The 18,557-nt window shown below is 18.9% G+C and overlaps 6 protein-coding genes across 6 annotated transcripts; 2 read left to right on the forward strand and 4 right to left on the reverse strand.

Moving 5' to 3' along the window:
• Positions 1 to 183: 183 nt before the first annotated feature.
• On the reverse strand, positions 184 to 1,945 carry SRAE_X000154200 (Neurotransmitter-gated ion-channel transmembrane domain and Neurotransmitter-gated ion-channel ligand-binding domain and Nicotinic acetylcholine-gated receptor, transmembrane domain-containing protein; the record flags this gene model as incomplete). The annotated part of the gene is made up of 3 exons (XM_024650152.1): positions 184 to 531; positions 574 to 1,275; positions 1,910 to 1,945. The coding sequence occupies 3 exons, from the start codon at positions 1,943 to 1,945 to the stop codon at positions 184 to 186; spliced, it is 1,086 nt and encodes a 361-aa protein (XP_024499009.1).
• Positions 1,946 to 2,092: 147 nt separating this feature from the next.
• On the forward strand, positions 2,093 to 4,279 carry SRAE_X000154300 (Hypothetical protein; the record flags this gene model as incomplete). Its single annotated transcript, XM_024650163.1, has 3 exons — positions 2,093 to 2,333; positions 2,378 to 3,182; positions 3,235 to 4,279. The coding sequence occupies 3 exons, from the start codon at positions 2,093 to 2,095 to the stop codon at positions 4,277 to 4,279; spliced, it is 2,091 nt and encodes a 696-aa protein (XP_024499010.1).
• Positions 4,280 to 4,390: 111 nt separating this feature from the next.
• Positions 4,391 to 5,887, reverse strand: SRAE_X000154400 (Neurotransmitter-gated ion-channel family and Neurotransmitter-gated ion-channel ligand-binding domain-containing protein; the record flags this gene model as incomplete). The annotated part of the gene is made up of 3 exons (XM_024650174.1): positions 4,391 to 4,802; positions 4,851 to 4,989; positions 5,830 to 5,887. The coding sequence occupies 3 exons, from the start codon at positions 5,885 to 5,887 to the stop codon at positions 4,391 to 4,393; spliced, it is 609 nt and encodes a 202-aa protein (XP_024499011.1).
• Positions 5,888 to 7,957: 2,070 nt separating this feature from the next.
• SRAE_X000154500 (AVL9/DENND6 domain family-containing protein) lies at positions 7,958 to 9,824 on the reverse strand (the record flags this gene model as incomplete). Its single annotated transcript, XM_024650185.1, has 4 exons — positions 7,958 to 8,453; positions 8,526 to 9,252; positions 9,308 to 9,680; positions 9,723 to 9,824. 4 exons carry the CDS (start codon positions 9,822 to 9,824, stop codon positions 7,958 to 7,960), a joined length of 1,698 nt encoding a protein of 565 aa, XP_024499012.1.
• A 1,599-nt stretch (positions 9,825 to 11,423) lies between these two features.
• SRAE_X000154600 (Cdc42l protein) lies at positions 11,424 to 12,104 on the forward strand (the record flags this gene model as incomplete). Its single annotated transcript, XM_024650196.1, has 3 exons — positions 11,424 to 11,711; positions 11,757 to 11,954; positions 12,015 to 12,104. The coding sequence occupies 3 exons, from the start codon at positions 11,424 to 11,426 to the stop codon at positions 12,102 to 12,104; spliced, it is 576 nt and encodes a 191-aa protein (XP_024499013.1).
• A 546-nt stretch (positions 12,105 to 12,650) lies between these two features.
• Positions 12,651 to 13,760, reverse strand: SRAE_X000154700 (Protein of unknown function DUF1394 family-containing protein; the record flags this gene model as incomplete). The annotated part of the gene is made up of 2 exons (XM_024650207.1): positions 12,651 to 12,740; positions 12,831 to 13,760. The coding sequence occupies 2 exons, from the start codon at positions 13,758 to 13,760 to the stop codon at positions 12,651 to 12,653; spliced, it is 1,020 nt and encodes a 339-aa protein (XP_024499014.1).
• Positions 13,761 to 18,557: the final 4,797 nt, after the last annotated feature.

Here is an 18,557-nt window from a genome sequence, read left to right on the forward strand (position 1 = left end):
ATGTAAACAATAATGAATAAACGGAAAAAAAAATGAGATGTACAAGTTTTTTAAGAAAGAAAGTTAAATAATATTACTTTTACCAGCTTCATTCTTCAATATATAAAAAAATAATCTTTTTTTTTTGTTAAAAAAATACTTGCGATTATTAAATCTAATTCTTTTTTTTTTCAACAATCATAATTAATACCATATTTCAGGCCATAAAAATAATGCTAAATCAAGAGCTATCATTAAAAGATAAAATGTTAATGAAAGATGTTCTAATCTTCGTATTACCCTTTCCCAATGTGGTGGTAGTAAATTTCTTTGTTGCATTTTATGCTTAAGATCAATAAAATCACGCATTAATGATATTAAAAGATCTATTTTTTGAAGATCTAAATTAGATGGTTCAAATAATTGCTCTGGATGTGCAGCTGCTGAAGTAATATTATTATTATCTGCCTGTCCACCACTTTTTATTACACGATCTTCAAAACTTTCACTATTAGGTGGGATAATTTGTTGAGTACAATCAACAAAATTTATCTAAATAATTTAATTAAAAAAAAAAGTATTATTAAAACTTACATCTGTAGGAATTAATTTTTTAAATATTGTACTATCTAAAGAAGAATGACGACTTTGAAGTTTGATATTTTTATTACTTTTAAAATTTTCACCTTTATTAACTCTTAATGGTTCTGGTACATAACAACAAAAAAGTTTTTTTGCACTTAAAAATCTTAAATAACAAGGTATAGAATAAAAATTTTGATTCCTTAATGCATATTTTTCAAGATGAACAAAAATTGAAGAGGTACATGTTGCAACACTAATAAGAAAAATTAAAGTCATATAATATATTCCTAATAATGGGACATCTGAAAAAGAACCTCGTTGACCAGGTATAGAAGCTAATGAAAATTTCATTTCATCAACCAACATTAAAAGCATCACAGACATTGATAAAAGTGTCATAATACCAAGACGAAATTTTGATTCACGACGTCCAGTTGCATTAATAGGTGCATGAAAACCAATAACAGCAACCAATGATACTAATGTTGTTGGAAAAACTAAATTAAAAACATAATAAAATGATTGTCTTCGTAATGTTAACATCATTTCAACCATTGAAAATGTTTCATTACCTATATAATTCATTATATTTGATGTTATTGTAGCATCTAATAATAACCATTCCTGACTATCATAAAATCCCCCAAGAAAGACATCTTGATTTTCAACTATAAATTTAACATACTTCTCTTGATAAGACCATGAACCACACTATAATTAAAAATAGAGTAAGTTTTGGATACATTTTATATATATTTATAACATATCTTTTTTTTTATTCTTTTTTTTTTTAAATAGTAAAGATTTTATATTTTTTTTTATAAGAAGTAATAGTTATTTATATCAATTTTTGTTATCATAAACATTGTATGTACTTAAGTAATGAATGAAAATTATATATATATAGTAACTGTAGTAAATAAAAGATTATATTTTTGTCAAAAAGTTGTACAATTTTTAAATTACATATTATATTTTTATAGTTTCCTTAATAATCAAAGTAATAATATAGAAAAGGAAAAGTCATTAAAAGCATTGAGATACATAATAAATGTCAAATATTATCAATCTTTTTTCTTTTTATGAAAAATTTATACTAAACCTTTATATAATTATTTTTATATACTTTAAAATGCACTAAGTCTATTTAACATGAAAAGAATAACAAAAATTGGTTTATATCTTTCTTATATATATATATAAGATAATAAGTGAATAAATTTCTAAGGTATTGCCAAAATGTTGTGTAATTCAAAAATATATATTCATAAAAGAAAAAAAAAATTATTATATTTTCGTATAAAATAAATGTAGATAAAAGAAAATATATTTGACCTGCCTCAACTTGCCATTTATTTTTATACTTCAATGGAGTTACCATTAATTTCTTAAATATTTATATTTTTGAAAAAAGTTTATATATTTTATTTTTTATAATTTTTTTTTTCTATATATATATTTTTTTAGAATAATTAATTTAAAATAAAATATGATAATCCCAAATATATATTTATATCTTTATATATTAATGTTAATTAATATTAACAATATATATATAAATGGTAATTCAAATATTGAAGAAATTAATCATAAATCTGATATTGATACAATTGAAAGTGTTGAAGCATTGAAAAATCAAATTATTATTAATACATCAAAAATTGGTCCTATTGATATATTAAAAGTTACTATTGATGTATATGATTTAGAAAATAAAAAATTATTATATTCTAATTCATATTCAGGAATTTTATTACTTATCTCTCGAGGTATTTTTTACCTTTATAACAATAAAAATGTTTTTTTTCTTTAGGAAAATATGTAATTAATTTTTTGGAATCATTTCATTGGTATGGAATAATATATCAAGTTTATCAAACAACATCACAAGAATCAAAACATCATATTGAAAAAATTATGGTTAAAACAATAGGTGAAAAAAAAAATAATTTATCACAAAAAGAAACACCATTATTATTAAGTGTTAAAAGTGAACGATCCAAACTAGAAGAAACACATTTAGTTGTTTTTCAAATAAAATGGAATGAATCAACAAAAGATAAGAAAGGAATTGATTATGGTAAAGCTAATATAACATTAGAATGTAATGGAATTTTAAAAAATAAAGAAATAACATTAAATAAAAGTGAGCTAGGAAAAGATATTGAAATTAAAATAGAAAATGATTTTGGGATTCATGAAGAATTTAATGGATCACATAAATTGATTGCTGTTGTTAAACCAAAATATTGTAATAAATTATGTTGGAATGGAAAAATATATTCTACTGTTTTAGAATATACTTTTGAAAGAGATATATCAAAAGAATGTGAAAAATTTAATCCTATATATGCACAAACAGAAGTTCGTGATATTATTTCGTATAATATTAGTGATAGTAAACTAATTATATTTACAACACAACCTAATGAAATCCCAATAACTGATGAGAAGTATGATATTATAATTGTTAAAGCTATTCAGCTTGCACATAAAAATATCACAATAAACAATTCAACTAATATTACTGATAATGATGAAAATAATCAAAATGAAATAGATTTACCTGAAAATGATGATGTTGGAAAAAAAAATAATACTATTGAAGAAGAATTTGTGTAAGTAAATTTATATAATTTTTATTATTAATGTTAACTATATTATTTATAGAATAACAGGAAATGATAGATACAATATGTCTCAATTTGAAATAAAAAATTTAGAGGAAAATAGTTATTATGCTGTGTCATATAACTATAAAAAATTAAATCCAATTCCTTATCATGATGAATTAAATTTTGTTATTCAAATACCTGAAAAAAATTTAACAAAACCAACATTTTTACCAGTTATTGTAAATATATCTACAACAACTTTAGATAAAGAAAAAAAAAATTCTAGTGAAAATTTAAAGGAGAATGAACATATTAAAGCAATGATAAATTTTTATATTTCAAAAGAATTTATGAATTATAGAATATTGGTAGAGATTCAATCTATTATTAATGAAAGTGACATTTTTTTACCAATTACTTCAAAAACAAATGATAGTATTTTTTGGTTAACACAAAAATCTAATGTTCATTCAATTATATTACCAGAAGATTTAATAAAATATCTTTGTGGTAAATGTAAATTAAATATAATTATATGTTATACGTATGAGAAAGAAGAAAGTAATAAAAGATTTAAAAGAAATATTAAAAATGTTAATAATATACCTGAAAATTATGATGAAAATTTAAATAACACTTTTCTAAGAACTAAAAATGATTTGATGGATGTTTATAATGATACAGATAATAAGTCATTAAAAGATAAAATAAACATGTCGGCAACATTATTATTATCAACACTAGCAACCTTACCAAATGATAATAATAAGATGGATAAAGATAATGATAATATGGATAATGAAAATGATGAAGATGATGAAAAAATAAAGAGAAATACTTCTGAAAAAACAATTTTTGATGGATTAAAAATGGAAACTAATATGACATCATTACTTTCAAATGAAAGTAATGAAAAATGTACTCAACTACAATTATGTTATAAATTACATATATATTTAGAATCAAAAATGTATGATATTGGAAAACGTTGTCATAATTTAACAGAACTCTTTTTAATTAATGGTAAAGATAACTTATATTCTATTAATTTAATCTATTTTTTAATGTTTTATTTTATATTATATAATTTTGTAAATTGAAAAATAGTCAAATGAAAGTTAATTTTCAATGTTATTTAAAAATGTCATACTATTTAATCTTATAAAAGAAAAATAAATATAAAATCTATAAATTTTTAATACTTTTTATAATTAACTTACCATAAATGAACAATTTTGTGTGTCAAAAGGGAAATACTTAACATTTATAGGACATAAAGCTCTTGATGTTATTGGAACAAACATTCGTATACGTCCATTATTTTCTACTTGAGCTGTTGCATATTGGTCATAATCTGGTGTTCTACCTTGAATACTATGATAAAGATGAAATTCAGGTTTCCATATATTTTTAATAGGTACAAATGTTTTTGATATATTATCAAAATCACTAATATTCCATTTTAAATATGGATCATACCACCATACATCAAAATATCCTGAGATTGTTGCAAGATTATTTCTTTGGTCAATATCTACAATTTGATATAATGAAGCTTTTACATAAACATCTAATCTTTCATTAGGATTAACCACAGGTCTACGATATGGTTTTGCATGATTACTAAAAATAAATTAATATACATATATAATTATTTTTATTATATTTTACCGTAAATATAAAGATAACCTATTACTTGGATCATATAATTCATCATCATTCTCATCATCATATATATTATTATTCCTATCTTTTTTATTTCCTATTTCAGCTGCTTTAAATCTATTTTTATGTTTTTGAACAAAAACTCCTATAAAAAATAATAAAAGATAAATTTAATAATATATTAGGATATTCTTTCAATTTAAATATTTATATTTAATAATAGTGTATATAAAAGATATTTTTATCTTATCAAAATAAAAAGTGCACCAAGGTAACAAAAAATCATTATTGTTATTTCTTTTTATATTTCCATTTATATATATATATATTTATTTTTTTTTTAACAATTAACATTGAATAAATTTAAATTAACAAACAGAAGTAATTTAATCTTATGAATTTAATGAAAAATAAAAATGAATCATGTGTTGTGGCAAAATTAATTGTAAAAATATATTTTAATGTATATAAATATTTTGATTTAAAGTAAATATAATGTTGTTGTTTTTTATTTTTTTGTACTGAAGTACAATTACTTAATTTTATCAATAACAACTTTATTTATCCCCCAACAATCTGTGTTGATAAAGATTTCATTCTACAATAATCTCTTGAGATTATATTATGTATATATATATATATAACTAAATTACAAATAGTTATTTAAGGGTGGTCTTAAGGCCAACAAAAGACCATTTTAACTTTTATTTATATCAATTTAAATATTTTTACAATAAAAATGCAATTTTCATAGATATATTTTTCATTTGTAACATAGTTAAACAGTATATATAAATAAATACTTTTTTTTGAATAGTGATAAAATATTAACTTTTAAATTTTTTTTTATCAACTAATTCTATTAATATAAAAGTATTTTTTACAGTGATTGTTTGATGATATATCTTAAAACAATCATTTTAACAATATGAAAAATCATTTTTTTTTTTTCAAAAATATTACAAAAGTATAAAAAAAAACTTACCATTGATAATAGGAATGAAGAATGAATAATGTAATAGAATTAATAGTAGTAACCGCATATTTTTTATGAATATATATATACATATATATGTATATAAATATATAATATATATCTAAAAACATAAATTTTAAAAATATGGATAAAATATTAAAGAAAAAATATAGAATTTCTATTCATTGATATGAATAAAAATGATAGATCGCATTTTAAAAATCTCTTCCATTTTTTTTATAAAGGAAAAATTTATTTAATTTTAAAGTGATATATAGATAAAAATAAGTTTATATAAAATTTTTTATTTGAATGAGTGCTTTTTAATGAAGTAATTATAATATGGTTATAAATTTAAATAACGGAAAATATCATTAACCTTATAGGAAATATTTTGTTTCTATAACTTAAATTAAACTTTTAATAACACCGCCTATTTTGATATTTTGTTTTATATGTATAGAATAATTAACGTTTAGGGATGCTATCTTTAGTACTTGTTATAACGGCAATTCGTTTCCATAGAGTAATATATATATATATATTTGTATATTATATATATAAATATTTTAAAGATAAACTAATTTTTGTCTTCACAGTATCTTAGAATAAAAATAAAAAAAAAAATCTTTACAAATTTAATGAGAAAATAGAATATATAAATTATATAATATTTCCTTAATCAATTCAATGTGTTAGAAATAAAAAGTAAAATAAAATTTAAAAAGATATGGTTGTTAATACTTTTTAAAAAGATATACTAATTTATTAATATTAGTTATTGTGTTGCTTTTAGCTAATAATCTAATAGACAATATATAATATAAAAATGAATTGATAGATAAATATATAATATATATCTCTATTATTAAGATAATTATTGTTTGAGATTATATTAAATAAATGATTGCTATTGTTTTTAATATAGAAGTGATAAAAATTTACAAATATTATTTTATGACTTTTTGAAATATATTAATTATAATATGAATAAATCCAACTTTTCAATTAACTAAGTGATTTATGCCTATATTTAAATAGAGAGAAAAATATTTTTCAAAAACGTTAATTAGACTTATTTATTATTAATGTAATGATTTTTCCTATTAAAAAGAAGAAATAATATTAAATAAAAATATAATATAAAAATTTTAATTTTTTTTTTTCATAAATAAATAATATAATTTAGTTAAGTATGTAAAATTTATTAACTTTATTAATATAAATAGAATAAAAGATCAAGAATAGAAGAAAATTAAAAATGTTATAAAAATGACAAGAGCAATAAAAAATAATCTATTAAAAAGATATTTGTTGAAAAAATAGAAGGTTTTACTATTTAACAATATATTATTGCATTTGCCTTCAAAGAAGATAAGAAGCGACAGTCATAAAAATGAGGTTTACTTTTATGGGGACAGAAAACCATTGGCAACATAACTCAAACATTTCTATAAATATGCATATATCTTTATACATTTAACCGTAAGTCCATAGTTTTAAGTATCAAAGATGTATAATAGATAAGAATACATTGTTACTATATACGCCTCTTCAAAATCCATTGATACTTATAATATTTCGGGAGCAAACATAAACTTACAAGCATTTTTTTTTCTTACAAAATAAAGACATCTGTTATGACGTTTTTACAAACACATTACAAATTGGTATACTCCCAAATCTTTTGATAATAGTGATACTATATCAAAAAGTTTTAAATTTTTTGAAAGAAAATATAATGACAAATGTGAATGAATTATAGTTTACATTAATAATATAAAGTAAAAAAATATAATTAAAAATGTATAAGAAGATTTTATGGAAAAGAAAAATGTCATTTTCTTAAGAAAATGATATGTACATTACTACAATGAAATTAATTGCTTTTTTCTATATAAAATAAATTTTAAATAAGTAATATATATTAAGGTTTTATCAATTGATATCAAAAAGGAGTGAAAGAAAATAATATAAAAAAAAAGAAAAAATAATTTTAAAAGTAAAATTTTTTATTAATAGTTTTATTTTAAAAAAAAAAATATTTTATTTTTAAATAGAAGACAAAATATTACAATAATAATAATATTTTTGTTATTGATAAGATGAAATAAATAATACTAACATATTTTTATTTTTAAATATCAGATTCATAAAAGTCAAAGAGTTCTCGAAAAGCATTGTTACTTAAAAGAACAGATTTAAGTTCATCATCAATATCTGCCATAATGTCTGTCAATTGCCTTCTTAATTGTGACTTTTCCTCTTTCATCGTTGATGATAGGGATCTAAAACGATTACTTATTTTCATAACTAAATCAACAACTTCAACATGATTATGTTTTGAAAGATTTAATGTTGATATATTAATATTTTTCATAATATCATGATATGCCTCAACCAATTGAAGGTTAATATCTTCACATCTTTTACTGAACCAATTTTTAAATGTTTGCGTATTTATGAAGCGACGATATAATTGTGATATATCTTTTTGTACACCGTACGCTTTTAAAGGATTTTTATGTTGAGTGAGACTTTGAAGAAAATCTTCAACATTAAAATTATTTATTTTTGGTATGGGATTAAAAATTGAAATATCTTTTCTAAGAGGCATTAGTGATAATAAATACCTATAAAAAAAATTTTTATATTATAATAAAATAAATCAAAAATTATAAATAAATAATATTTTTAAAACAAACCTTTCAAAAGGGAACATAAAACATTCTGTAAGTTCGGTAAAATGTTTTCTTATAATAACATGTTGTGCATCATCAGGACGATTTCCTGTTTTTGTTAATTTTTTTATTAAACTATTATCATTATTGAGAAAAAATTTTGATGATGAAAAAAATCCTAATTTTGTATCAAGTGTTTTTAATTTAACATTATTCTTTTTCTTTTTACTTTCTATTTTATTTTCAACATTAATATCACCTAAACGAAGAAGGTGAGGAAAATGTTGCATAGCTTTATTAAAATATGGATTTGTGACTCCTAATATTATGCATGGAATTTGTGATGAATTAGTAAATAATGCAAAGTCGGGGTCATGAATTGTAAAATATGGTCTATAGTCACCAGAATATTGTAATGGATGTATTAATGAAACTAATGCTTCTGTCAATGGAGCACAAATGGCTGGAGAAGGTGCCATTACAATTAATGGATCACCCGTAAGAACAATTTCCCATAATGCATTTAAATTAGATGCTATACTACGAAGATATTTATAAAGATTAAATTCATGCATTGTATGTAATTTTATTTCTGATATTTCTTCATTTTCATGAATAGGTGATAATAAATTATACCTTTGTTCAATATCATTTGATTTTGGTATACGACAATGTATAGTATTATTAAGTAGTCCTAATTTTAATATAGCTCCTGGTTCTGGAGCAGGCCAATCATCTAATTGTTTACATGCTTAATAAAAAAAAAATTAGATATATAAAAAAATATAATAATAATAGTAACATACCACTTTCAATTGCTAATTCACCAAATTCAAAAAATGCATTAGAAATAATTTTAACAATATTGTAATAAAATATATGAAGAGGATATGGTGCTAATATTACAACACTTTTTTGATAATACCCACGTTTTATATTAATATCTTTTTGTTGACGAAAAACGACGTATCCATATAAAAATTGTGAATTTGTAGATAATGCTTGTGGACAATTTTTGATAAATAATTGATGTGTATGAGTATCCCTGTCAAATGTTTTATGTAATCTAAAATGATAACTAGTTTCTTGTGATACAGGACTATGAGAATCAGGCATTGACATATAACATATACTTGTACTTTCTTCTTTGCTTAAGTATGTATCTCCTGGATAGATAAACTAAAATTTTTATTAAAAATATTAATATAATATTATGTATACCTCAATTATTTGCCCAATTTCTAAGTCAAATTTTACAACACATATTGAATGAATCCATTTGTGAAATCTTTCCCAAGGTTTTTTTTCATTTTCTTTCCCCATATGTCGTTTATAGTAATAACATTTAAAAAAAATCAAAACTTTTAAGGTTATAGTAAAAAATATTTATGATTTTTAAAATAAAATTATAGTCTAAAAGAATTACCAAACAACAAAAAGATATTATATGCTTATTGATCGATTAATATTAAATATAAAAAAAAAACAATAAATAAAATATAATTATATATATTTTCTTTTATAAAAAGAATTATTAAAATAACAACATAAAAAAAATAAAATTATATCTTAAAAATGTTATTTTTTTTTAACTAATAAAACTTTAATTATTATATTTACATTATTTATAATGTAGTGTTATCAGTTATCATTATACATGTATATAAATATATCAAAAATGGCAAATAAAAAAGAATATTTAATCATTTCTAATTAACGTAGAACATATTATTTTTGACGAAGTATACATTTTAATGATAAAATATTTGATAAAATTAAAAAATCATTAAATGTGTTTGTAAAAAAGCTTTAAAATACTTAAACAGGTAATATAAAAAAAAACATATTTTATTGGCATAAAGAGTAGTGATACTAAATTAAAATATATATAATAAAAAAAATTTTTATAAATTTTTGTTACAAAACATTATTCCACAGCTTGAAATGTAATAGTTTTTTTAATGTAAATGTTGTGAATCTTTAAAGAAAGATCTATAAATATTAATGTTATATATTTTTTAATGATTTACAATATTTATACTTTCAAAATTAAATTATTAAGGTCATTTATTTTAAATATGTATATATTATATATTTTTAAACATCTTTTTATAATTTAATTTTTTCATAGTATATATTTTTAGACATTCTTTTTAGATATTATATACGTATTTTCTGAAAGTATATCATTCTCTTATGTATTGTCATTTTCTATATAATTTATATTAACTATATCTTCTCTTGTTATAAATTTGTATTCTATACACACATCCCACAAGTTCAAGGTACAAGTACAAGGTCAATCATAGTTAGAAGAGAGAAATATATACATAGACGATTGTCAACTCTCACTCTTAATCTTGTAACGAATTTTTTTTTTGTTTAGTGTAAAATCAAAGATAGAAAATTTGTTTGATGCTATGCTCTATATTTTATTTTAAAAAAAAAAAATTATAAGTGTTTTGATAGTACATTAAATTTTAATATATTCTTTGCTTACTAATCATAAATAAATACTTTTTTTTTTTGTCTTTTTTTATAATGAAATACCTCATCAATTTATAATAATATATAGTTTTTAAAATTATTCTGTCAATGACGCGTGTTCAACTTAGAATATACTTAATATTTAGCCAATTTATTTATTTATAAATTTTTTTTTTTTAATATAGTAATAGGATATTTTTAGGATTCATTTTAAAAAACTTAACAATATCATACATATACTTTAATTTTTTTATAATAAATACTTTAAATGTCAACATAATATTATTTATTTTCAAATATTTGTATGAATCACTAGTATTTTTCTATCAATCTTTGTTTTTACCATTTTTATCTTCTTTACCAATTTTTATATATAGTGATTATAATGATTCATGAATGAATAATAAAGATAAATAATGATATTATTTTTTAGATATGCAAACCATCAAGTGCGTTGTTGTTGGTGATGGAGCCGTTGGTAAGACATGCTTACTAATTTCATATACTACAAATAAATTTCCTTCTGAATATGTACCAACTGTTTTTGATAATTATGCTGTAACAGTCATGATTGGTGGTGAACCATATACTTTAGGATTATTTGATACTGCTGGACAGGAAGATTATGATAGACTTCGTCCACTTTCCTATCCACAAACTGATGTTTTCCTTGTTTGTTTTTCTGTTATAGCACCAGCATCTTTTGAAAATGTTAAAGAAAAGGTAAGTAATTATTTATACTTAATATAATATTATTTTTTTTTTAAGTGGGTTCCAGAAATTGCTCATCATTGTGCTAAAACACCATTTTTACTTGTTGGTACACAAATTGATCTTAGAGAAGATCCTACATGTGTTGAAAAATTGGCAAAGAATAGACAAAAACCTGTAACATTTGAAATGGGTGAAAAATTAGCCAAAGAATTAAAGGCTGTTAAATATGTTGAATGTTCTGCTTTAACTCAGGTAAGTTTATTGTAAATATTTTTATTTATTTTTAACATTTATTTGTGTACCTTTATATAGAAAGGGTTAAAGAATGTATTTGATGAAGCAATTATGGCAGCATTGGAACCACCCGTTCAGCCAAAGAAAAAGAAATGTAGTATTCTCTAACAATTTATATCTCTTATTAAACCAATGCAACGCAACTAATTTTAAATTGCCTTTGTATCAAATGAATTTTTTTTTTTTCAATTTTTATTACAAACAAATATATATGTTATTTTCATGGTTTTTTTTTTAAATAAGAATAATATGACATTTTATATAATTATATTTGTTATTTTTATATATATATGTATACCTGAAATTCATATATAAATAAATTCACAATCATTTTATCTTTGAATTTTCTTTTTAATTTCTTAATATATTTTTTATAAATTATAATTTTAAAACAAAAATTAAAATATATTCATATTTATAAATATATAATTAAAAAAAAAAATTTATAAAAAATATAAGTAATACGTAAGTTTATTTAATAAATAAAAAAATGATTAAAAAAATTAATTAAAAATAATTTGCAATATATATATATTTGTTTTGAATCTTTATTAGAATAATTTGTATAAATGTAATTTACTTGAATAAAAATTTGTTCACTATTCATTCCAATAGTAAATATAACTATTATTATTTATATAAAAATATATAAATTTAAGAGATTAGTAATCGTATACTTTTAGGAGTCTTATCATCTTTCAAGTGCTTACTATTATAACGTATTGTATTAAGAAGGAAAGTTTTCTAAAATTTAAAATTAAAATAAATAAATATGATTATATATATTTTTTTTTATGATAATTAAACTATAAAATTAAAATAAATAATACTTACTTTATCATCTTGAAGTAAATCTGAATGGAGAAGTTCTAGAATTGATTTAATATTTATTTGACTAGTTTTTGTAAATGCACCATTTTCATGTATATGATCATATAATAAAAGTGAACCAACTAATGCTATAGCATAAAAATTAATTTGTTCAAGATTTGGTTTATTTTCTTCTGTTAAATATAAAAGAATTCCATGACATATATGGACTATTGAAGATAAGGTACTTGTTGTATTATCTAATGGTAGATCATTGTGATTTGAGACAAAAGCTAATGTTCCAGATACAATTGATGTAAACATTGGTGATGATACCGCTAAAAATAAGCAAACATTATTTGCTGTTTCTAAATTTAAAATTAATTTTGCATCAGAGAATGGGCTTCTTGAGATAATTCTTCGATAAAGGCTTAAATCATTTTGTATTGAGGGTGTTGCTAATTTTATTGCGTCAAATTGAAGAGCAAAACATAAAATTTTTATAAATTGATAACTTAATGCGGCTAATTTTTTAAGTTGATCATTTGGAGGTAATGGACCAGAACATAATTCCCATAATAAAGACGATAAAATAGTATTTAATTGAATTGAAATATCATAATACCTTTTTATCCTTTCAATATAAGTACTTATTTCTGATAAAACTTCATTTTGTATAACATCATCATCAACACATGTAATACCTTTTTTAACTAAATGTGATGCACCAGTATTATATGTTGAAATATCTTCTAAAATTTTATCACACTCCTTTAAGCAACTGTTTAAAATTTCATATAAATTAATATCACTTCCATTAATTGGAATATCATTTAAATTTAAAAATGATTCTAATAAATCACTATCTAATGTTTCCTCAAAATATGCATTGTTGGATGATTGACGTAAGACATATCTCACCACATCAGCACATCCGGCACTTCTACTAACCATTTTTTAAAAAAACAATTAATTTCTTATATAAAATTTTTATTGCTTTAATAGTTCATAAATAATAGTATGATCAATGAATATATATATATATATTGTTTTTGCTATAAATATACGAAGATAGTAATATAATATAGATAAACATTTTTATAATAAACATATTTTTAACATTAATTGAGTAAAAATAAGTGGTATATTTAAATTAAAAAAATACATTTTTTATTATTATAAATAATCTACATAAAAATAGAGGTTAGATAAATATTTAAATACATAACAATAAAAAATTATTGTATCATCATTTTAAACGTAAATTTAGATTATAGATTATTTTCAATAATCGTAAGTATAAATGTAATGAAGAGTATTTGATCTTAAGAATAATAATTCATTGTAACAAAACCTTAAGAATAAAGTTAAAACATTAATTTTAAAAAGAGATTCTTGAAAGTACATATGATCTTTTATGTTGATTTATTGGTTCTATATAAAATAATATATTAGTTTAATAATATATCAATTTTTTATTAACTTTTAATGTATTTTAAACTATTTATAAAGAGATAAAAAAAAATTATTATATTTTTAAAATAAAAAAAAAAATAATTAAATAGTAATGGTAAACATTTTTGATACATAAATGTCAAAAGTATTAAAAATATTTTTACTTAGTAAAATATGTATAAAAATAAATTTTTATTATACAAAAGTGTTATATAATTTTTATTATCATACCACTATGTTAAATTTATATATAATATTTTAAAAATATACATTTTATAATGATTATATAGGTATAAAAAAAATTTTTTTTTTTTATTAAAATTACATAGTAAGTGAAATGTCATAATAATAATTTAAATATCTATAAAAAAGAAAATTTAGTTTACGTATCAAGTGATAAAAGTGTTTACTTTGATCAACAAAAAGTACGTTAAATATACTAAAAATTTAAATAATGATTCATGGTAAAGTAAATGATTGTATATACATATATATATATAATAGTAAATGTCTAACAATAATTAGACAGAAATAAAGTTAATTTTATATTTCCTATATTCTTAACTTCTAATTGGAGTGATTTGCCACACATTGATAATTGTCAAAAGAAGTTAGTTTTCCAATTAGCTAATTAAATAAAAATTTTCTATCGGGTAATTATATACTCGAATAGAAAATTAGTTTAAATATAGTAGATAAATATTATTTATATAAGTATTAATATGATGTACAAATTATGAAATAAATACATATATATAATATTTCATTTTACGAGAGTAATTGAATAATTTTTAATAGGAACAAATTATTTCAAAACATTATATAGTTATCATTTGAAACATATTCAAATGATATAGTTGAATGATTTATATCAAAATTTTGACAATTTTAATAAATTATTTATTTATTATTTTAAATAGGTCATTATAATATATTACTTAATTTTTATAAGCAAATTAAAAAAATTATAAAATCTATGCTAAATATTTTTTGAAAAATTTTTTATATAATTTTGTACATATTAGAATATATATATATATAATATCTTTTAAATTATTTTAATTTTGATATCTATTATAATAAACGGATATATATATATATATAATATCAAACTAACATAAACCAGACATATATAATTATGTATTTACAAAATTAATTCATATTTTCATGAATAAGTGAATAATATAATCTTGTTTGTATTTATCTTTTACATATAAGCATTATTATATTTAACAAATATACTTAAAGGTACATAAATAATATTACTTATATATTATTAAATTTTATAAAACCATAAAAATAATTTTATATTAAAAAGTATAAAAAAAAAAGAAAACAGTATAGATTGGATGATTAAAATAATTGTATTATTGATAGACAAAAAATTTTTTGAAAAAAGAATAAATATACAACAACCAAACTAAGTGTAGCTAATAAAATGTGGTGTCTATGCCACTTCTGATGGTAAAAATATTTTTATAGAAGTATTGAATTACACATTTTATGGTACTATAAATATCTCTTTTTTATAATAAAAAGAAACAAGGACTTTTATTAATAGATTGAAATAAGACACAACTACAATTACGAGATTTTTAACACCAGATGTCAAATTTTTAAAAAGAATATATAATAAAATTCGGTTATTTATTTTAAATAATTATCTTTTCAAATCCAATATAAAATATATAGACGTGTAAATATATATAATATATTAAAATGTCTTAAATTTTTAAAAATATAAATAAAAGTGATACAATAAAACTAAGTAGTATTTTAGAATGATATGATTTGATAAATTTTTAAGAAAGTTTATTATATCTTTTTATTGTTGGATATCATAAAAAGTTTTCCATAGGGATAACTTTTCAAGTAAATGAAGAATTTAATATTTTAGTTAAAAACTATAGTTAAATATTGAAAAATATTATTTATAGAAAAATATATTTTAAAAAATTGGACTATATATTATATAAATATATTTAGATATAAATCATAAAATTAAAAAATAATTTATTTTATATCAAATATATTTTATATAGGATAAAAAAATAAGAACAAAATTATTTTGTATACTTTTTCCAAGAAACTTTTTTATTCATCATAAAAAAATTTTTTTTATATAAACTAACAATTTCTTTTGTCTAATTTGTTAAAATATGCTTTGAAAAATCATAAAAACTATTGTAAACAAAAAAATTGTATGTTAAAAAAAATGTTTTGTAAGTTTTTTTTCATATATATTTCTAATAAATAATTTAATTTTAATGTTTAGTGATCTATGTTTATAATTTATAAAACTAAAAAATATAAACATTTTTTAATGAATAATTTTAAAACAAATTTGGTATATTTAAATGTTTTATAATAAATTGATAAGTATTTATGTTTAACACTAATAAATGGAATTTAAAAGTTGAAAATAATAAGTATATATTATTTAAATTGATTTGTATATTATAAACAAAAGAAAATGATAAGTATTTTAAGACAATTTTAAAAATACATCATATTTTTTTAGTGAAAAGTTTATCTAATATTTTTAGCATTTTTTTTTATAAATATGACTATTTTGTAATAAAAAGTTTTATTATAATAATGATTTTTTGATATTATCTAATTATTATAAATGTATATTTTATTTTTACTAATAAAAAGAAATTATTACTAATAAAATATCTAATTCTTTATATTTTAAAATAATGTTAATATTGAGATTATTTATATTAAAAGAAAAAATCAGAAATAAAAATTTAATTATGAATTGTCACTATTTATTATATGACTTCCTTGACTAGTTTTGCAAGATTTTATCTATACATTTAATAAAAGAAAGTAATTAAAAAAAAAACTTTTTCTATTATGTAAATATATTCTTCTTTTCAAGGATATTATTTAAAAAATAATGAATGTCTAAAAATATCAATTGTTAAATATATAATTAGTTGTAATATTTTAATTATATTTCAAAATGTATAAAAACAAATCAATGATTAATTTTTTAAATAAAAAAATTAAATATAAATTATAAAGTAATGTCTTTTTACTATAAAATGAATCATAAAACATTAATTAAAGATTAACAAAAAATTTTTTTTCTTTACAAATTTAGTATTTCTGTATTCCAATTCAATATATTTACTAAAAAATTTATAAAATTTAGATTTGAGTTTCATGGGGAAAATTAAAAATGACTATTACTTTATAAAATTGTATAAAGATAAATTGACTAACTTGTTTTTTAAATACTATATAAAAAAAATGTTATCACAAATGTTTTTTTATTAATAAATTTTTTTTACCATGTTACAGATAGTAAGAACTTTGTATATATATATCTATACAACTTAAAAATGTAATTTATAAATAATAACTTATGATTTTATAATATGATACAAATTTAAAAAAAAAAATATAGAAATAAAATTGCTATAATAAGTGAATGCTTGCGTATTCATAAAAAAAAAAAAACTATATCGTATTCATGAAATTATCTAGAATATCTAATTGCCTAAACATATTAAAGTAATTACTATAAAATGTTTGTTGATTTGAAATATATATAAAGTATTGTAGTATAATACTTATTTGAAAAAAAAATCAATTAAAATAATTAACACAATATCTATTGTATTCAATTTTTTTATTATTTTAGCATTATTTACGCTTTTAATATAGAAAAAAATGTTATAAATCGTTTTTATCTAACTTGAAAAACAAATTCTTATAATATTTTATAAATTTAAAAATAATTTGTATTTTTTTCTAATTTTAATCATAAAATTAAATATTTTTAAATCATTTTTACTCATTATAAAATTAAAATAGTTTTTTTGTAAAAAAATAAATAGAAAATTTTAGAAAAAAAAGTTATCTTTAAGTTTAATAAACTATTGTATCTTCAATTAAAATGGCTAATTAATACAAATATATTTAATTAAAAAATTAAATATTATAAATTAATTGTATATTTCTTACATAATTAAAATATCTTTTCTGTTACATTGTGTGTAACAATTTTTAATTGTAAAACTATAGTATTATTTTAGAAGAAACATAGTAATAATTTTTATTATAAAATTAATTTTATACAATTTATAAATAACAATTTCATCTAAATATCAAATTATGTTTTGTTTTTAAATGTTATTATAGTTTTATTTATAATAAAATGAATATATTTAAATCAAAATAAAAATTGTACCTTATAAAACAATACCAATAATTATTTTTTAATTTTCAATATAATAAAAAAATTAATATAAATTTTATTTTATGGTGATAAATTTTTATAAT

This window comes from Strongyloides ratti, scaffold srae_chrx_scaffold0000002 (assembly GCF_001040885.1).
Source record: "Strongyloides ratti genome assembly S_ratti_ED321, scaffold srae_chrx_scaffold0000002".
Lineage (NCBI taxonomy): Eukaryota > Metazoa > Nematoda > Chromadorea > Rhabditida > Strongyloididae > Strongyloides > Strongyloides ratti.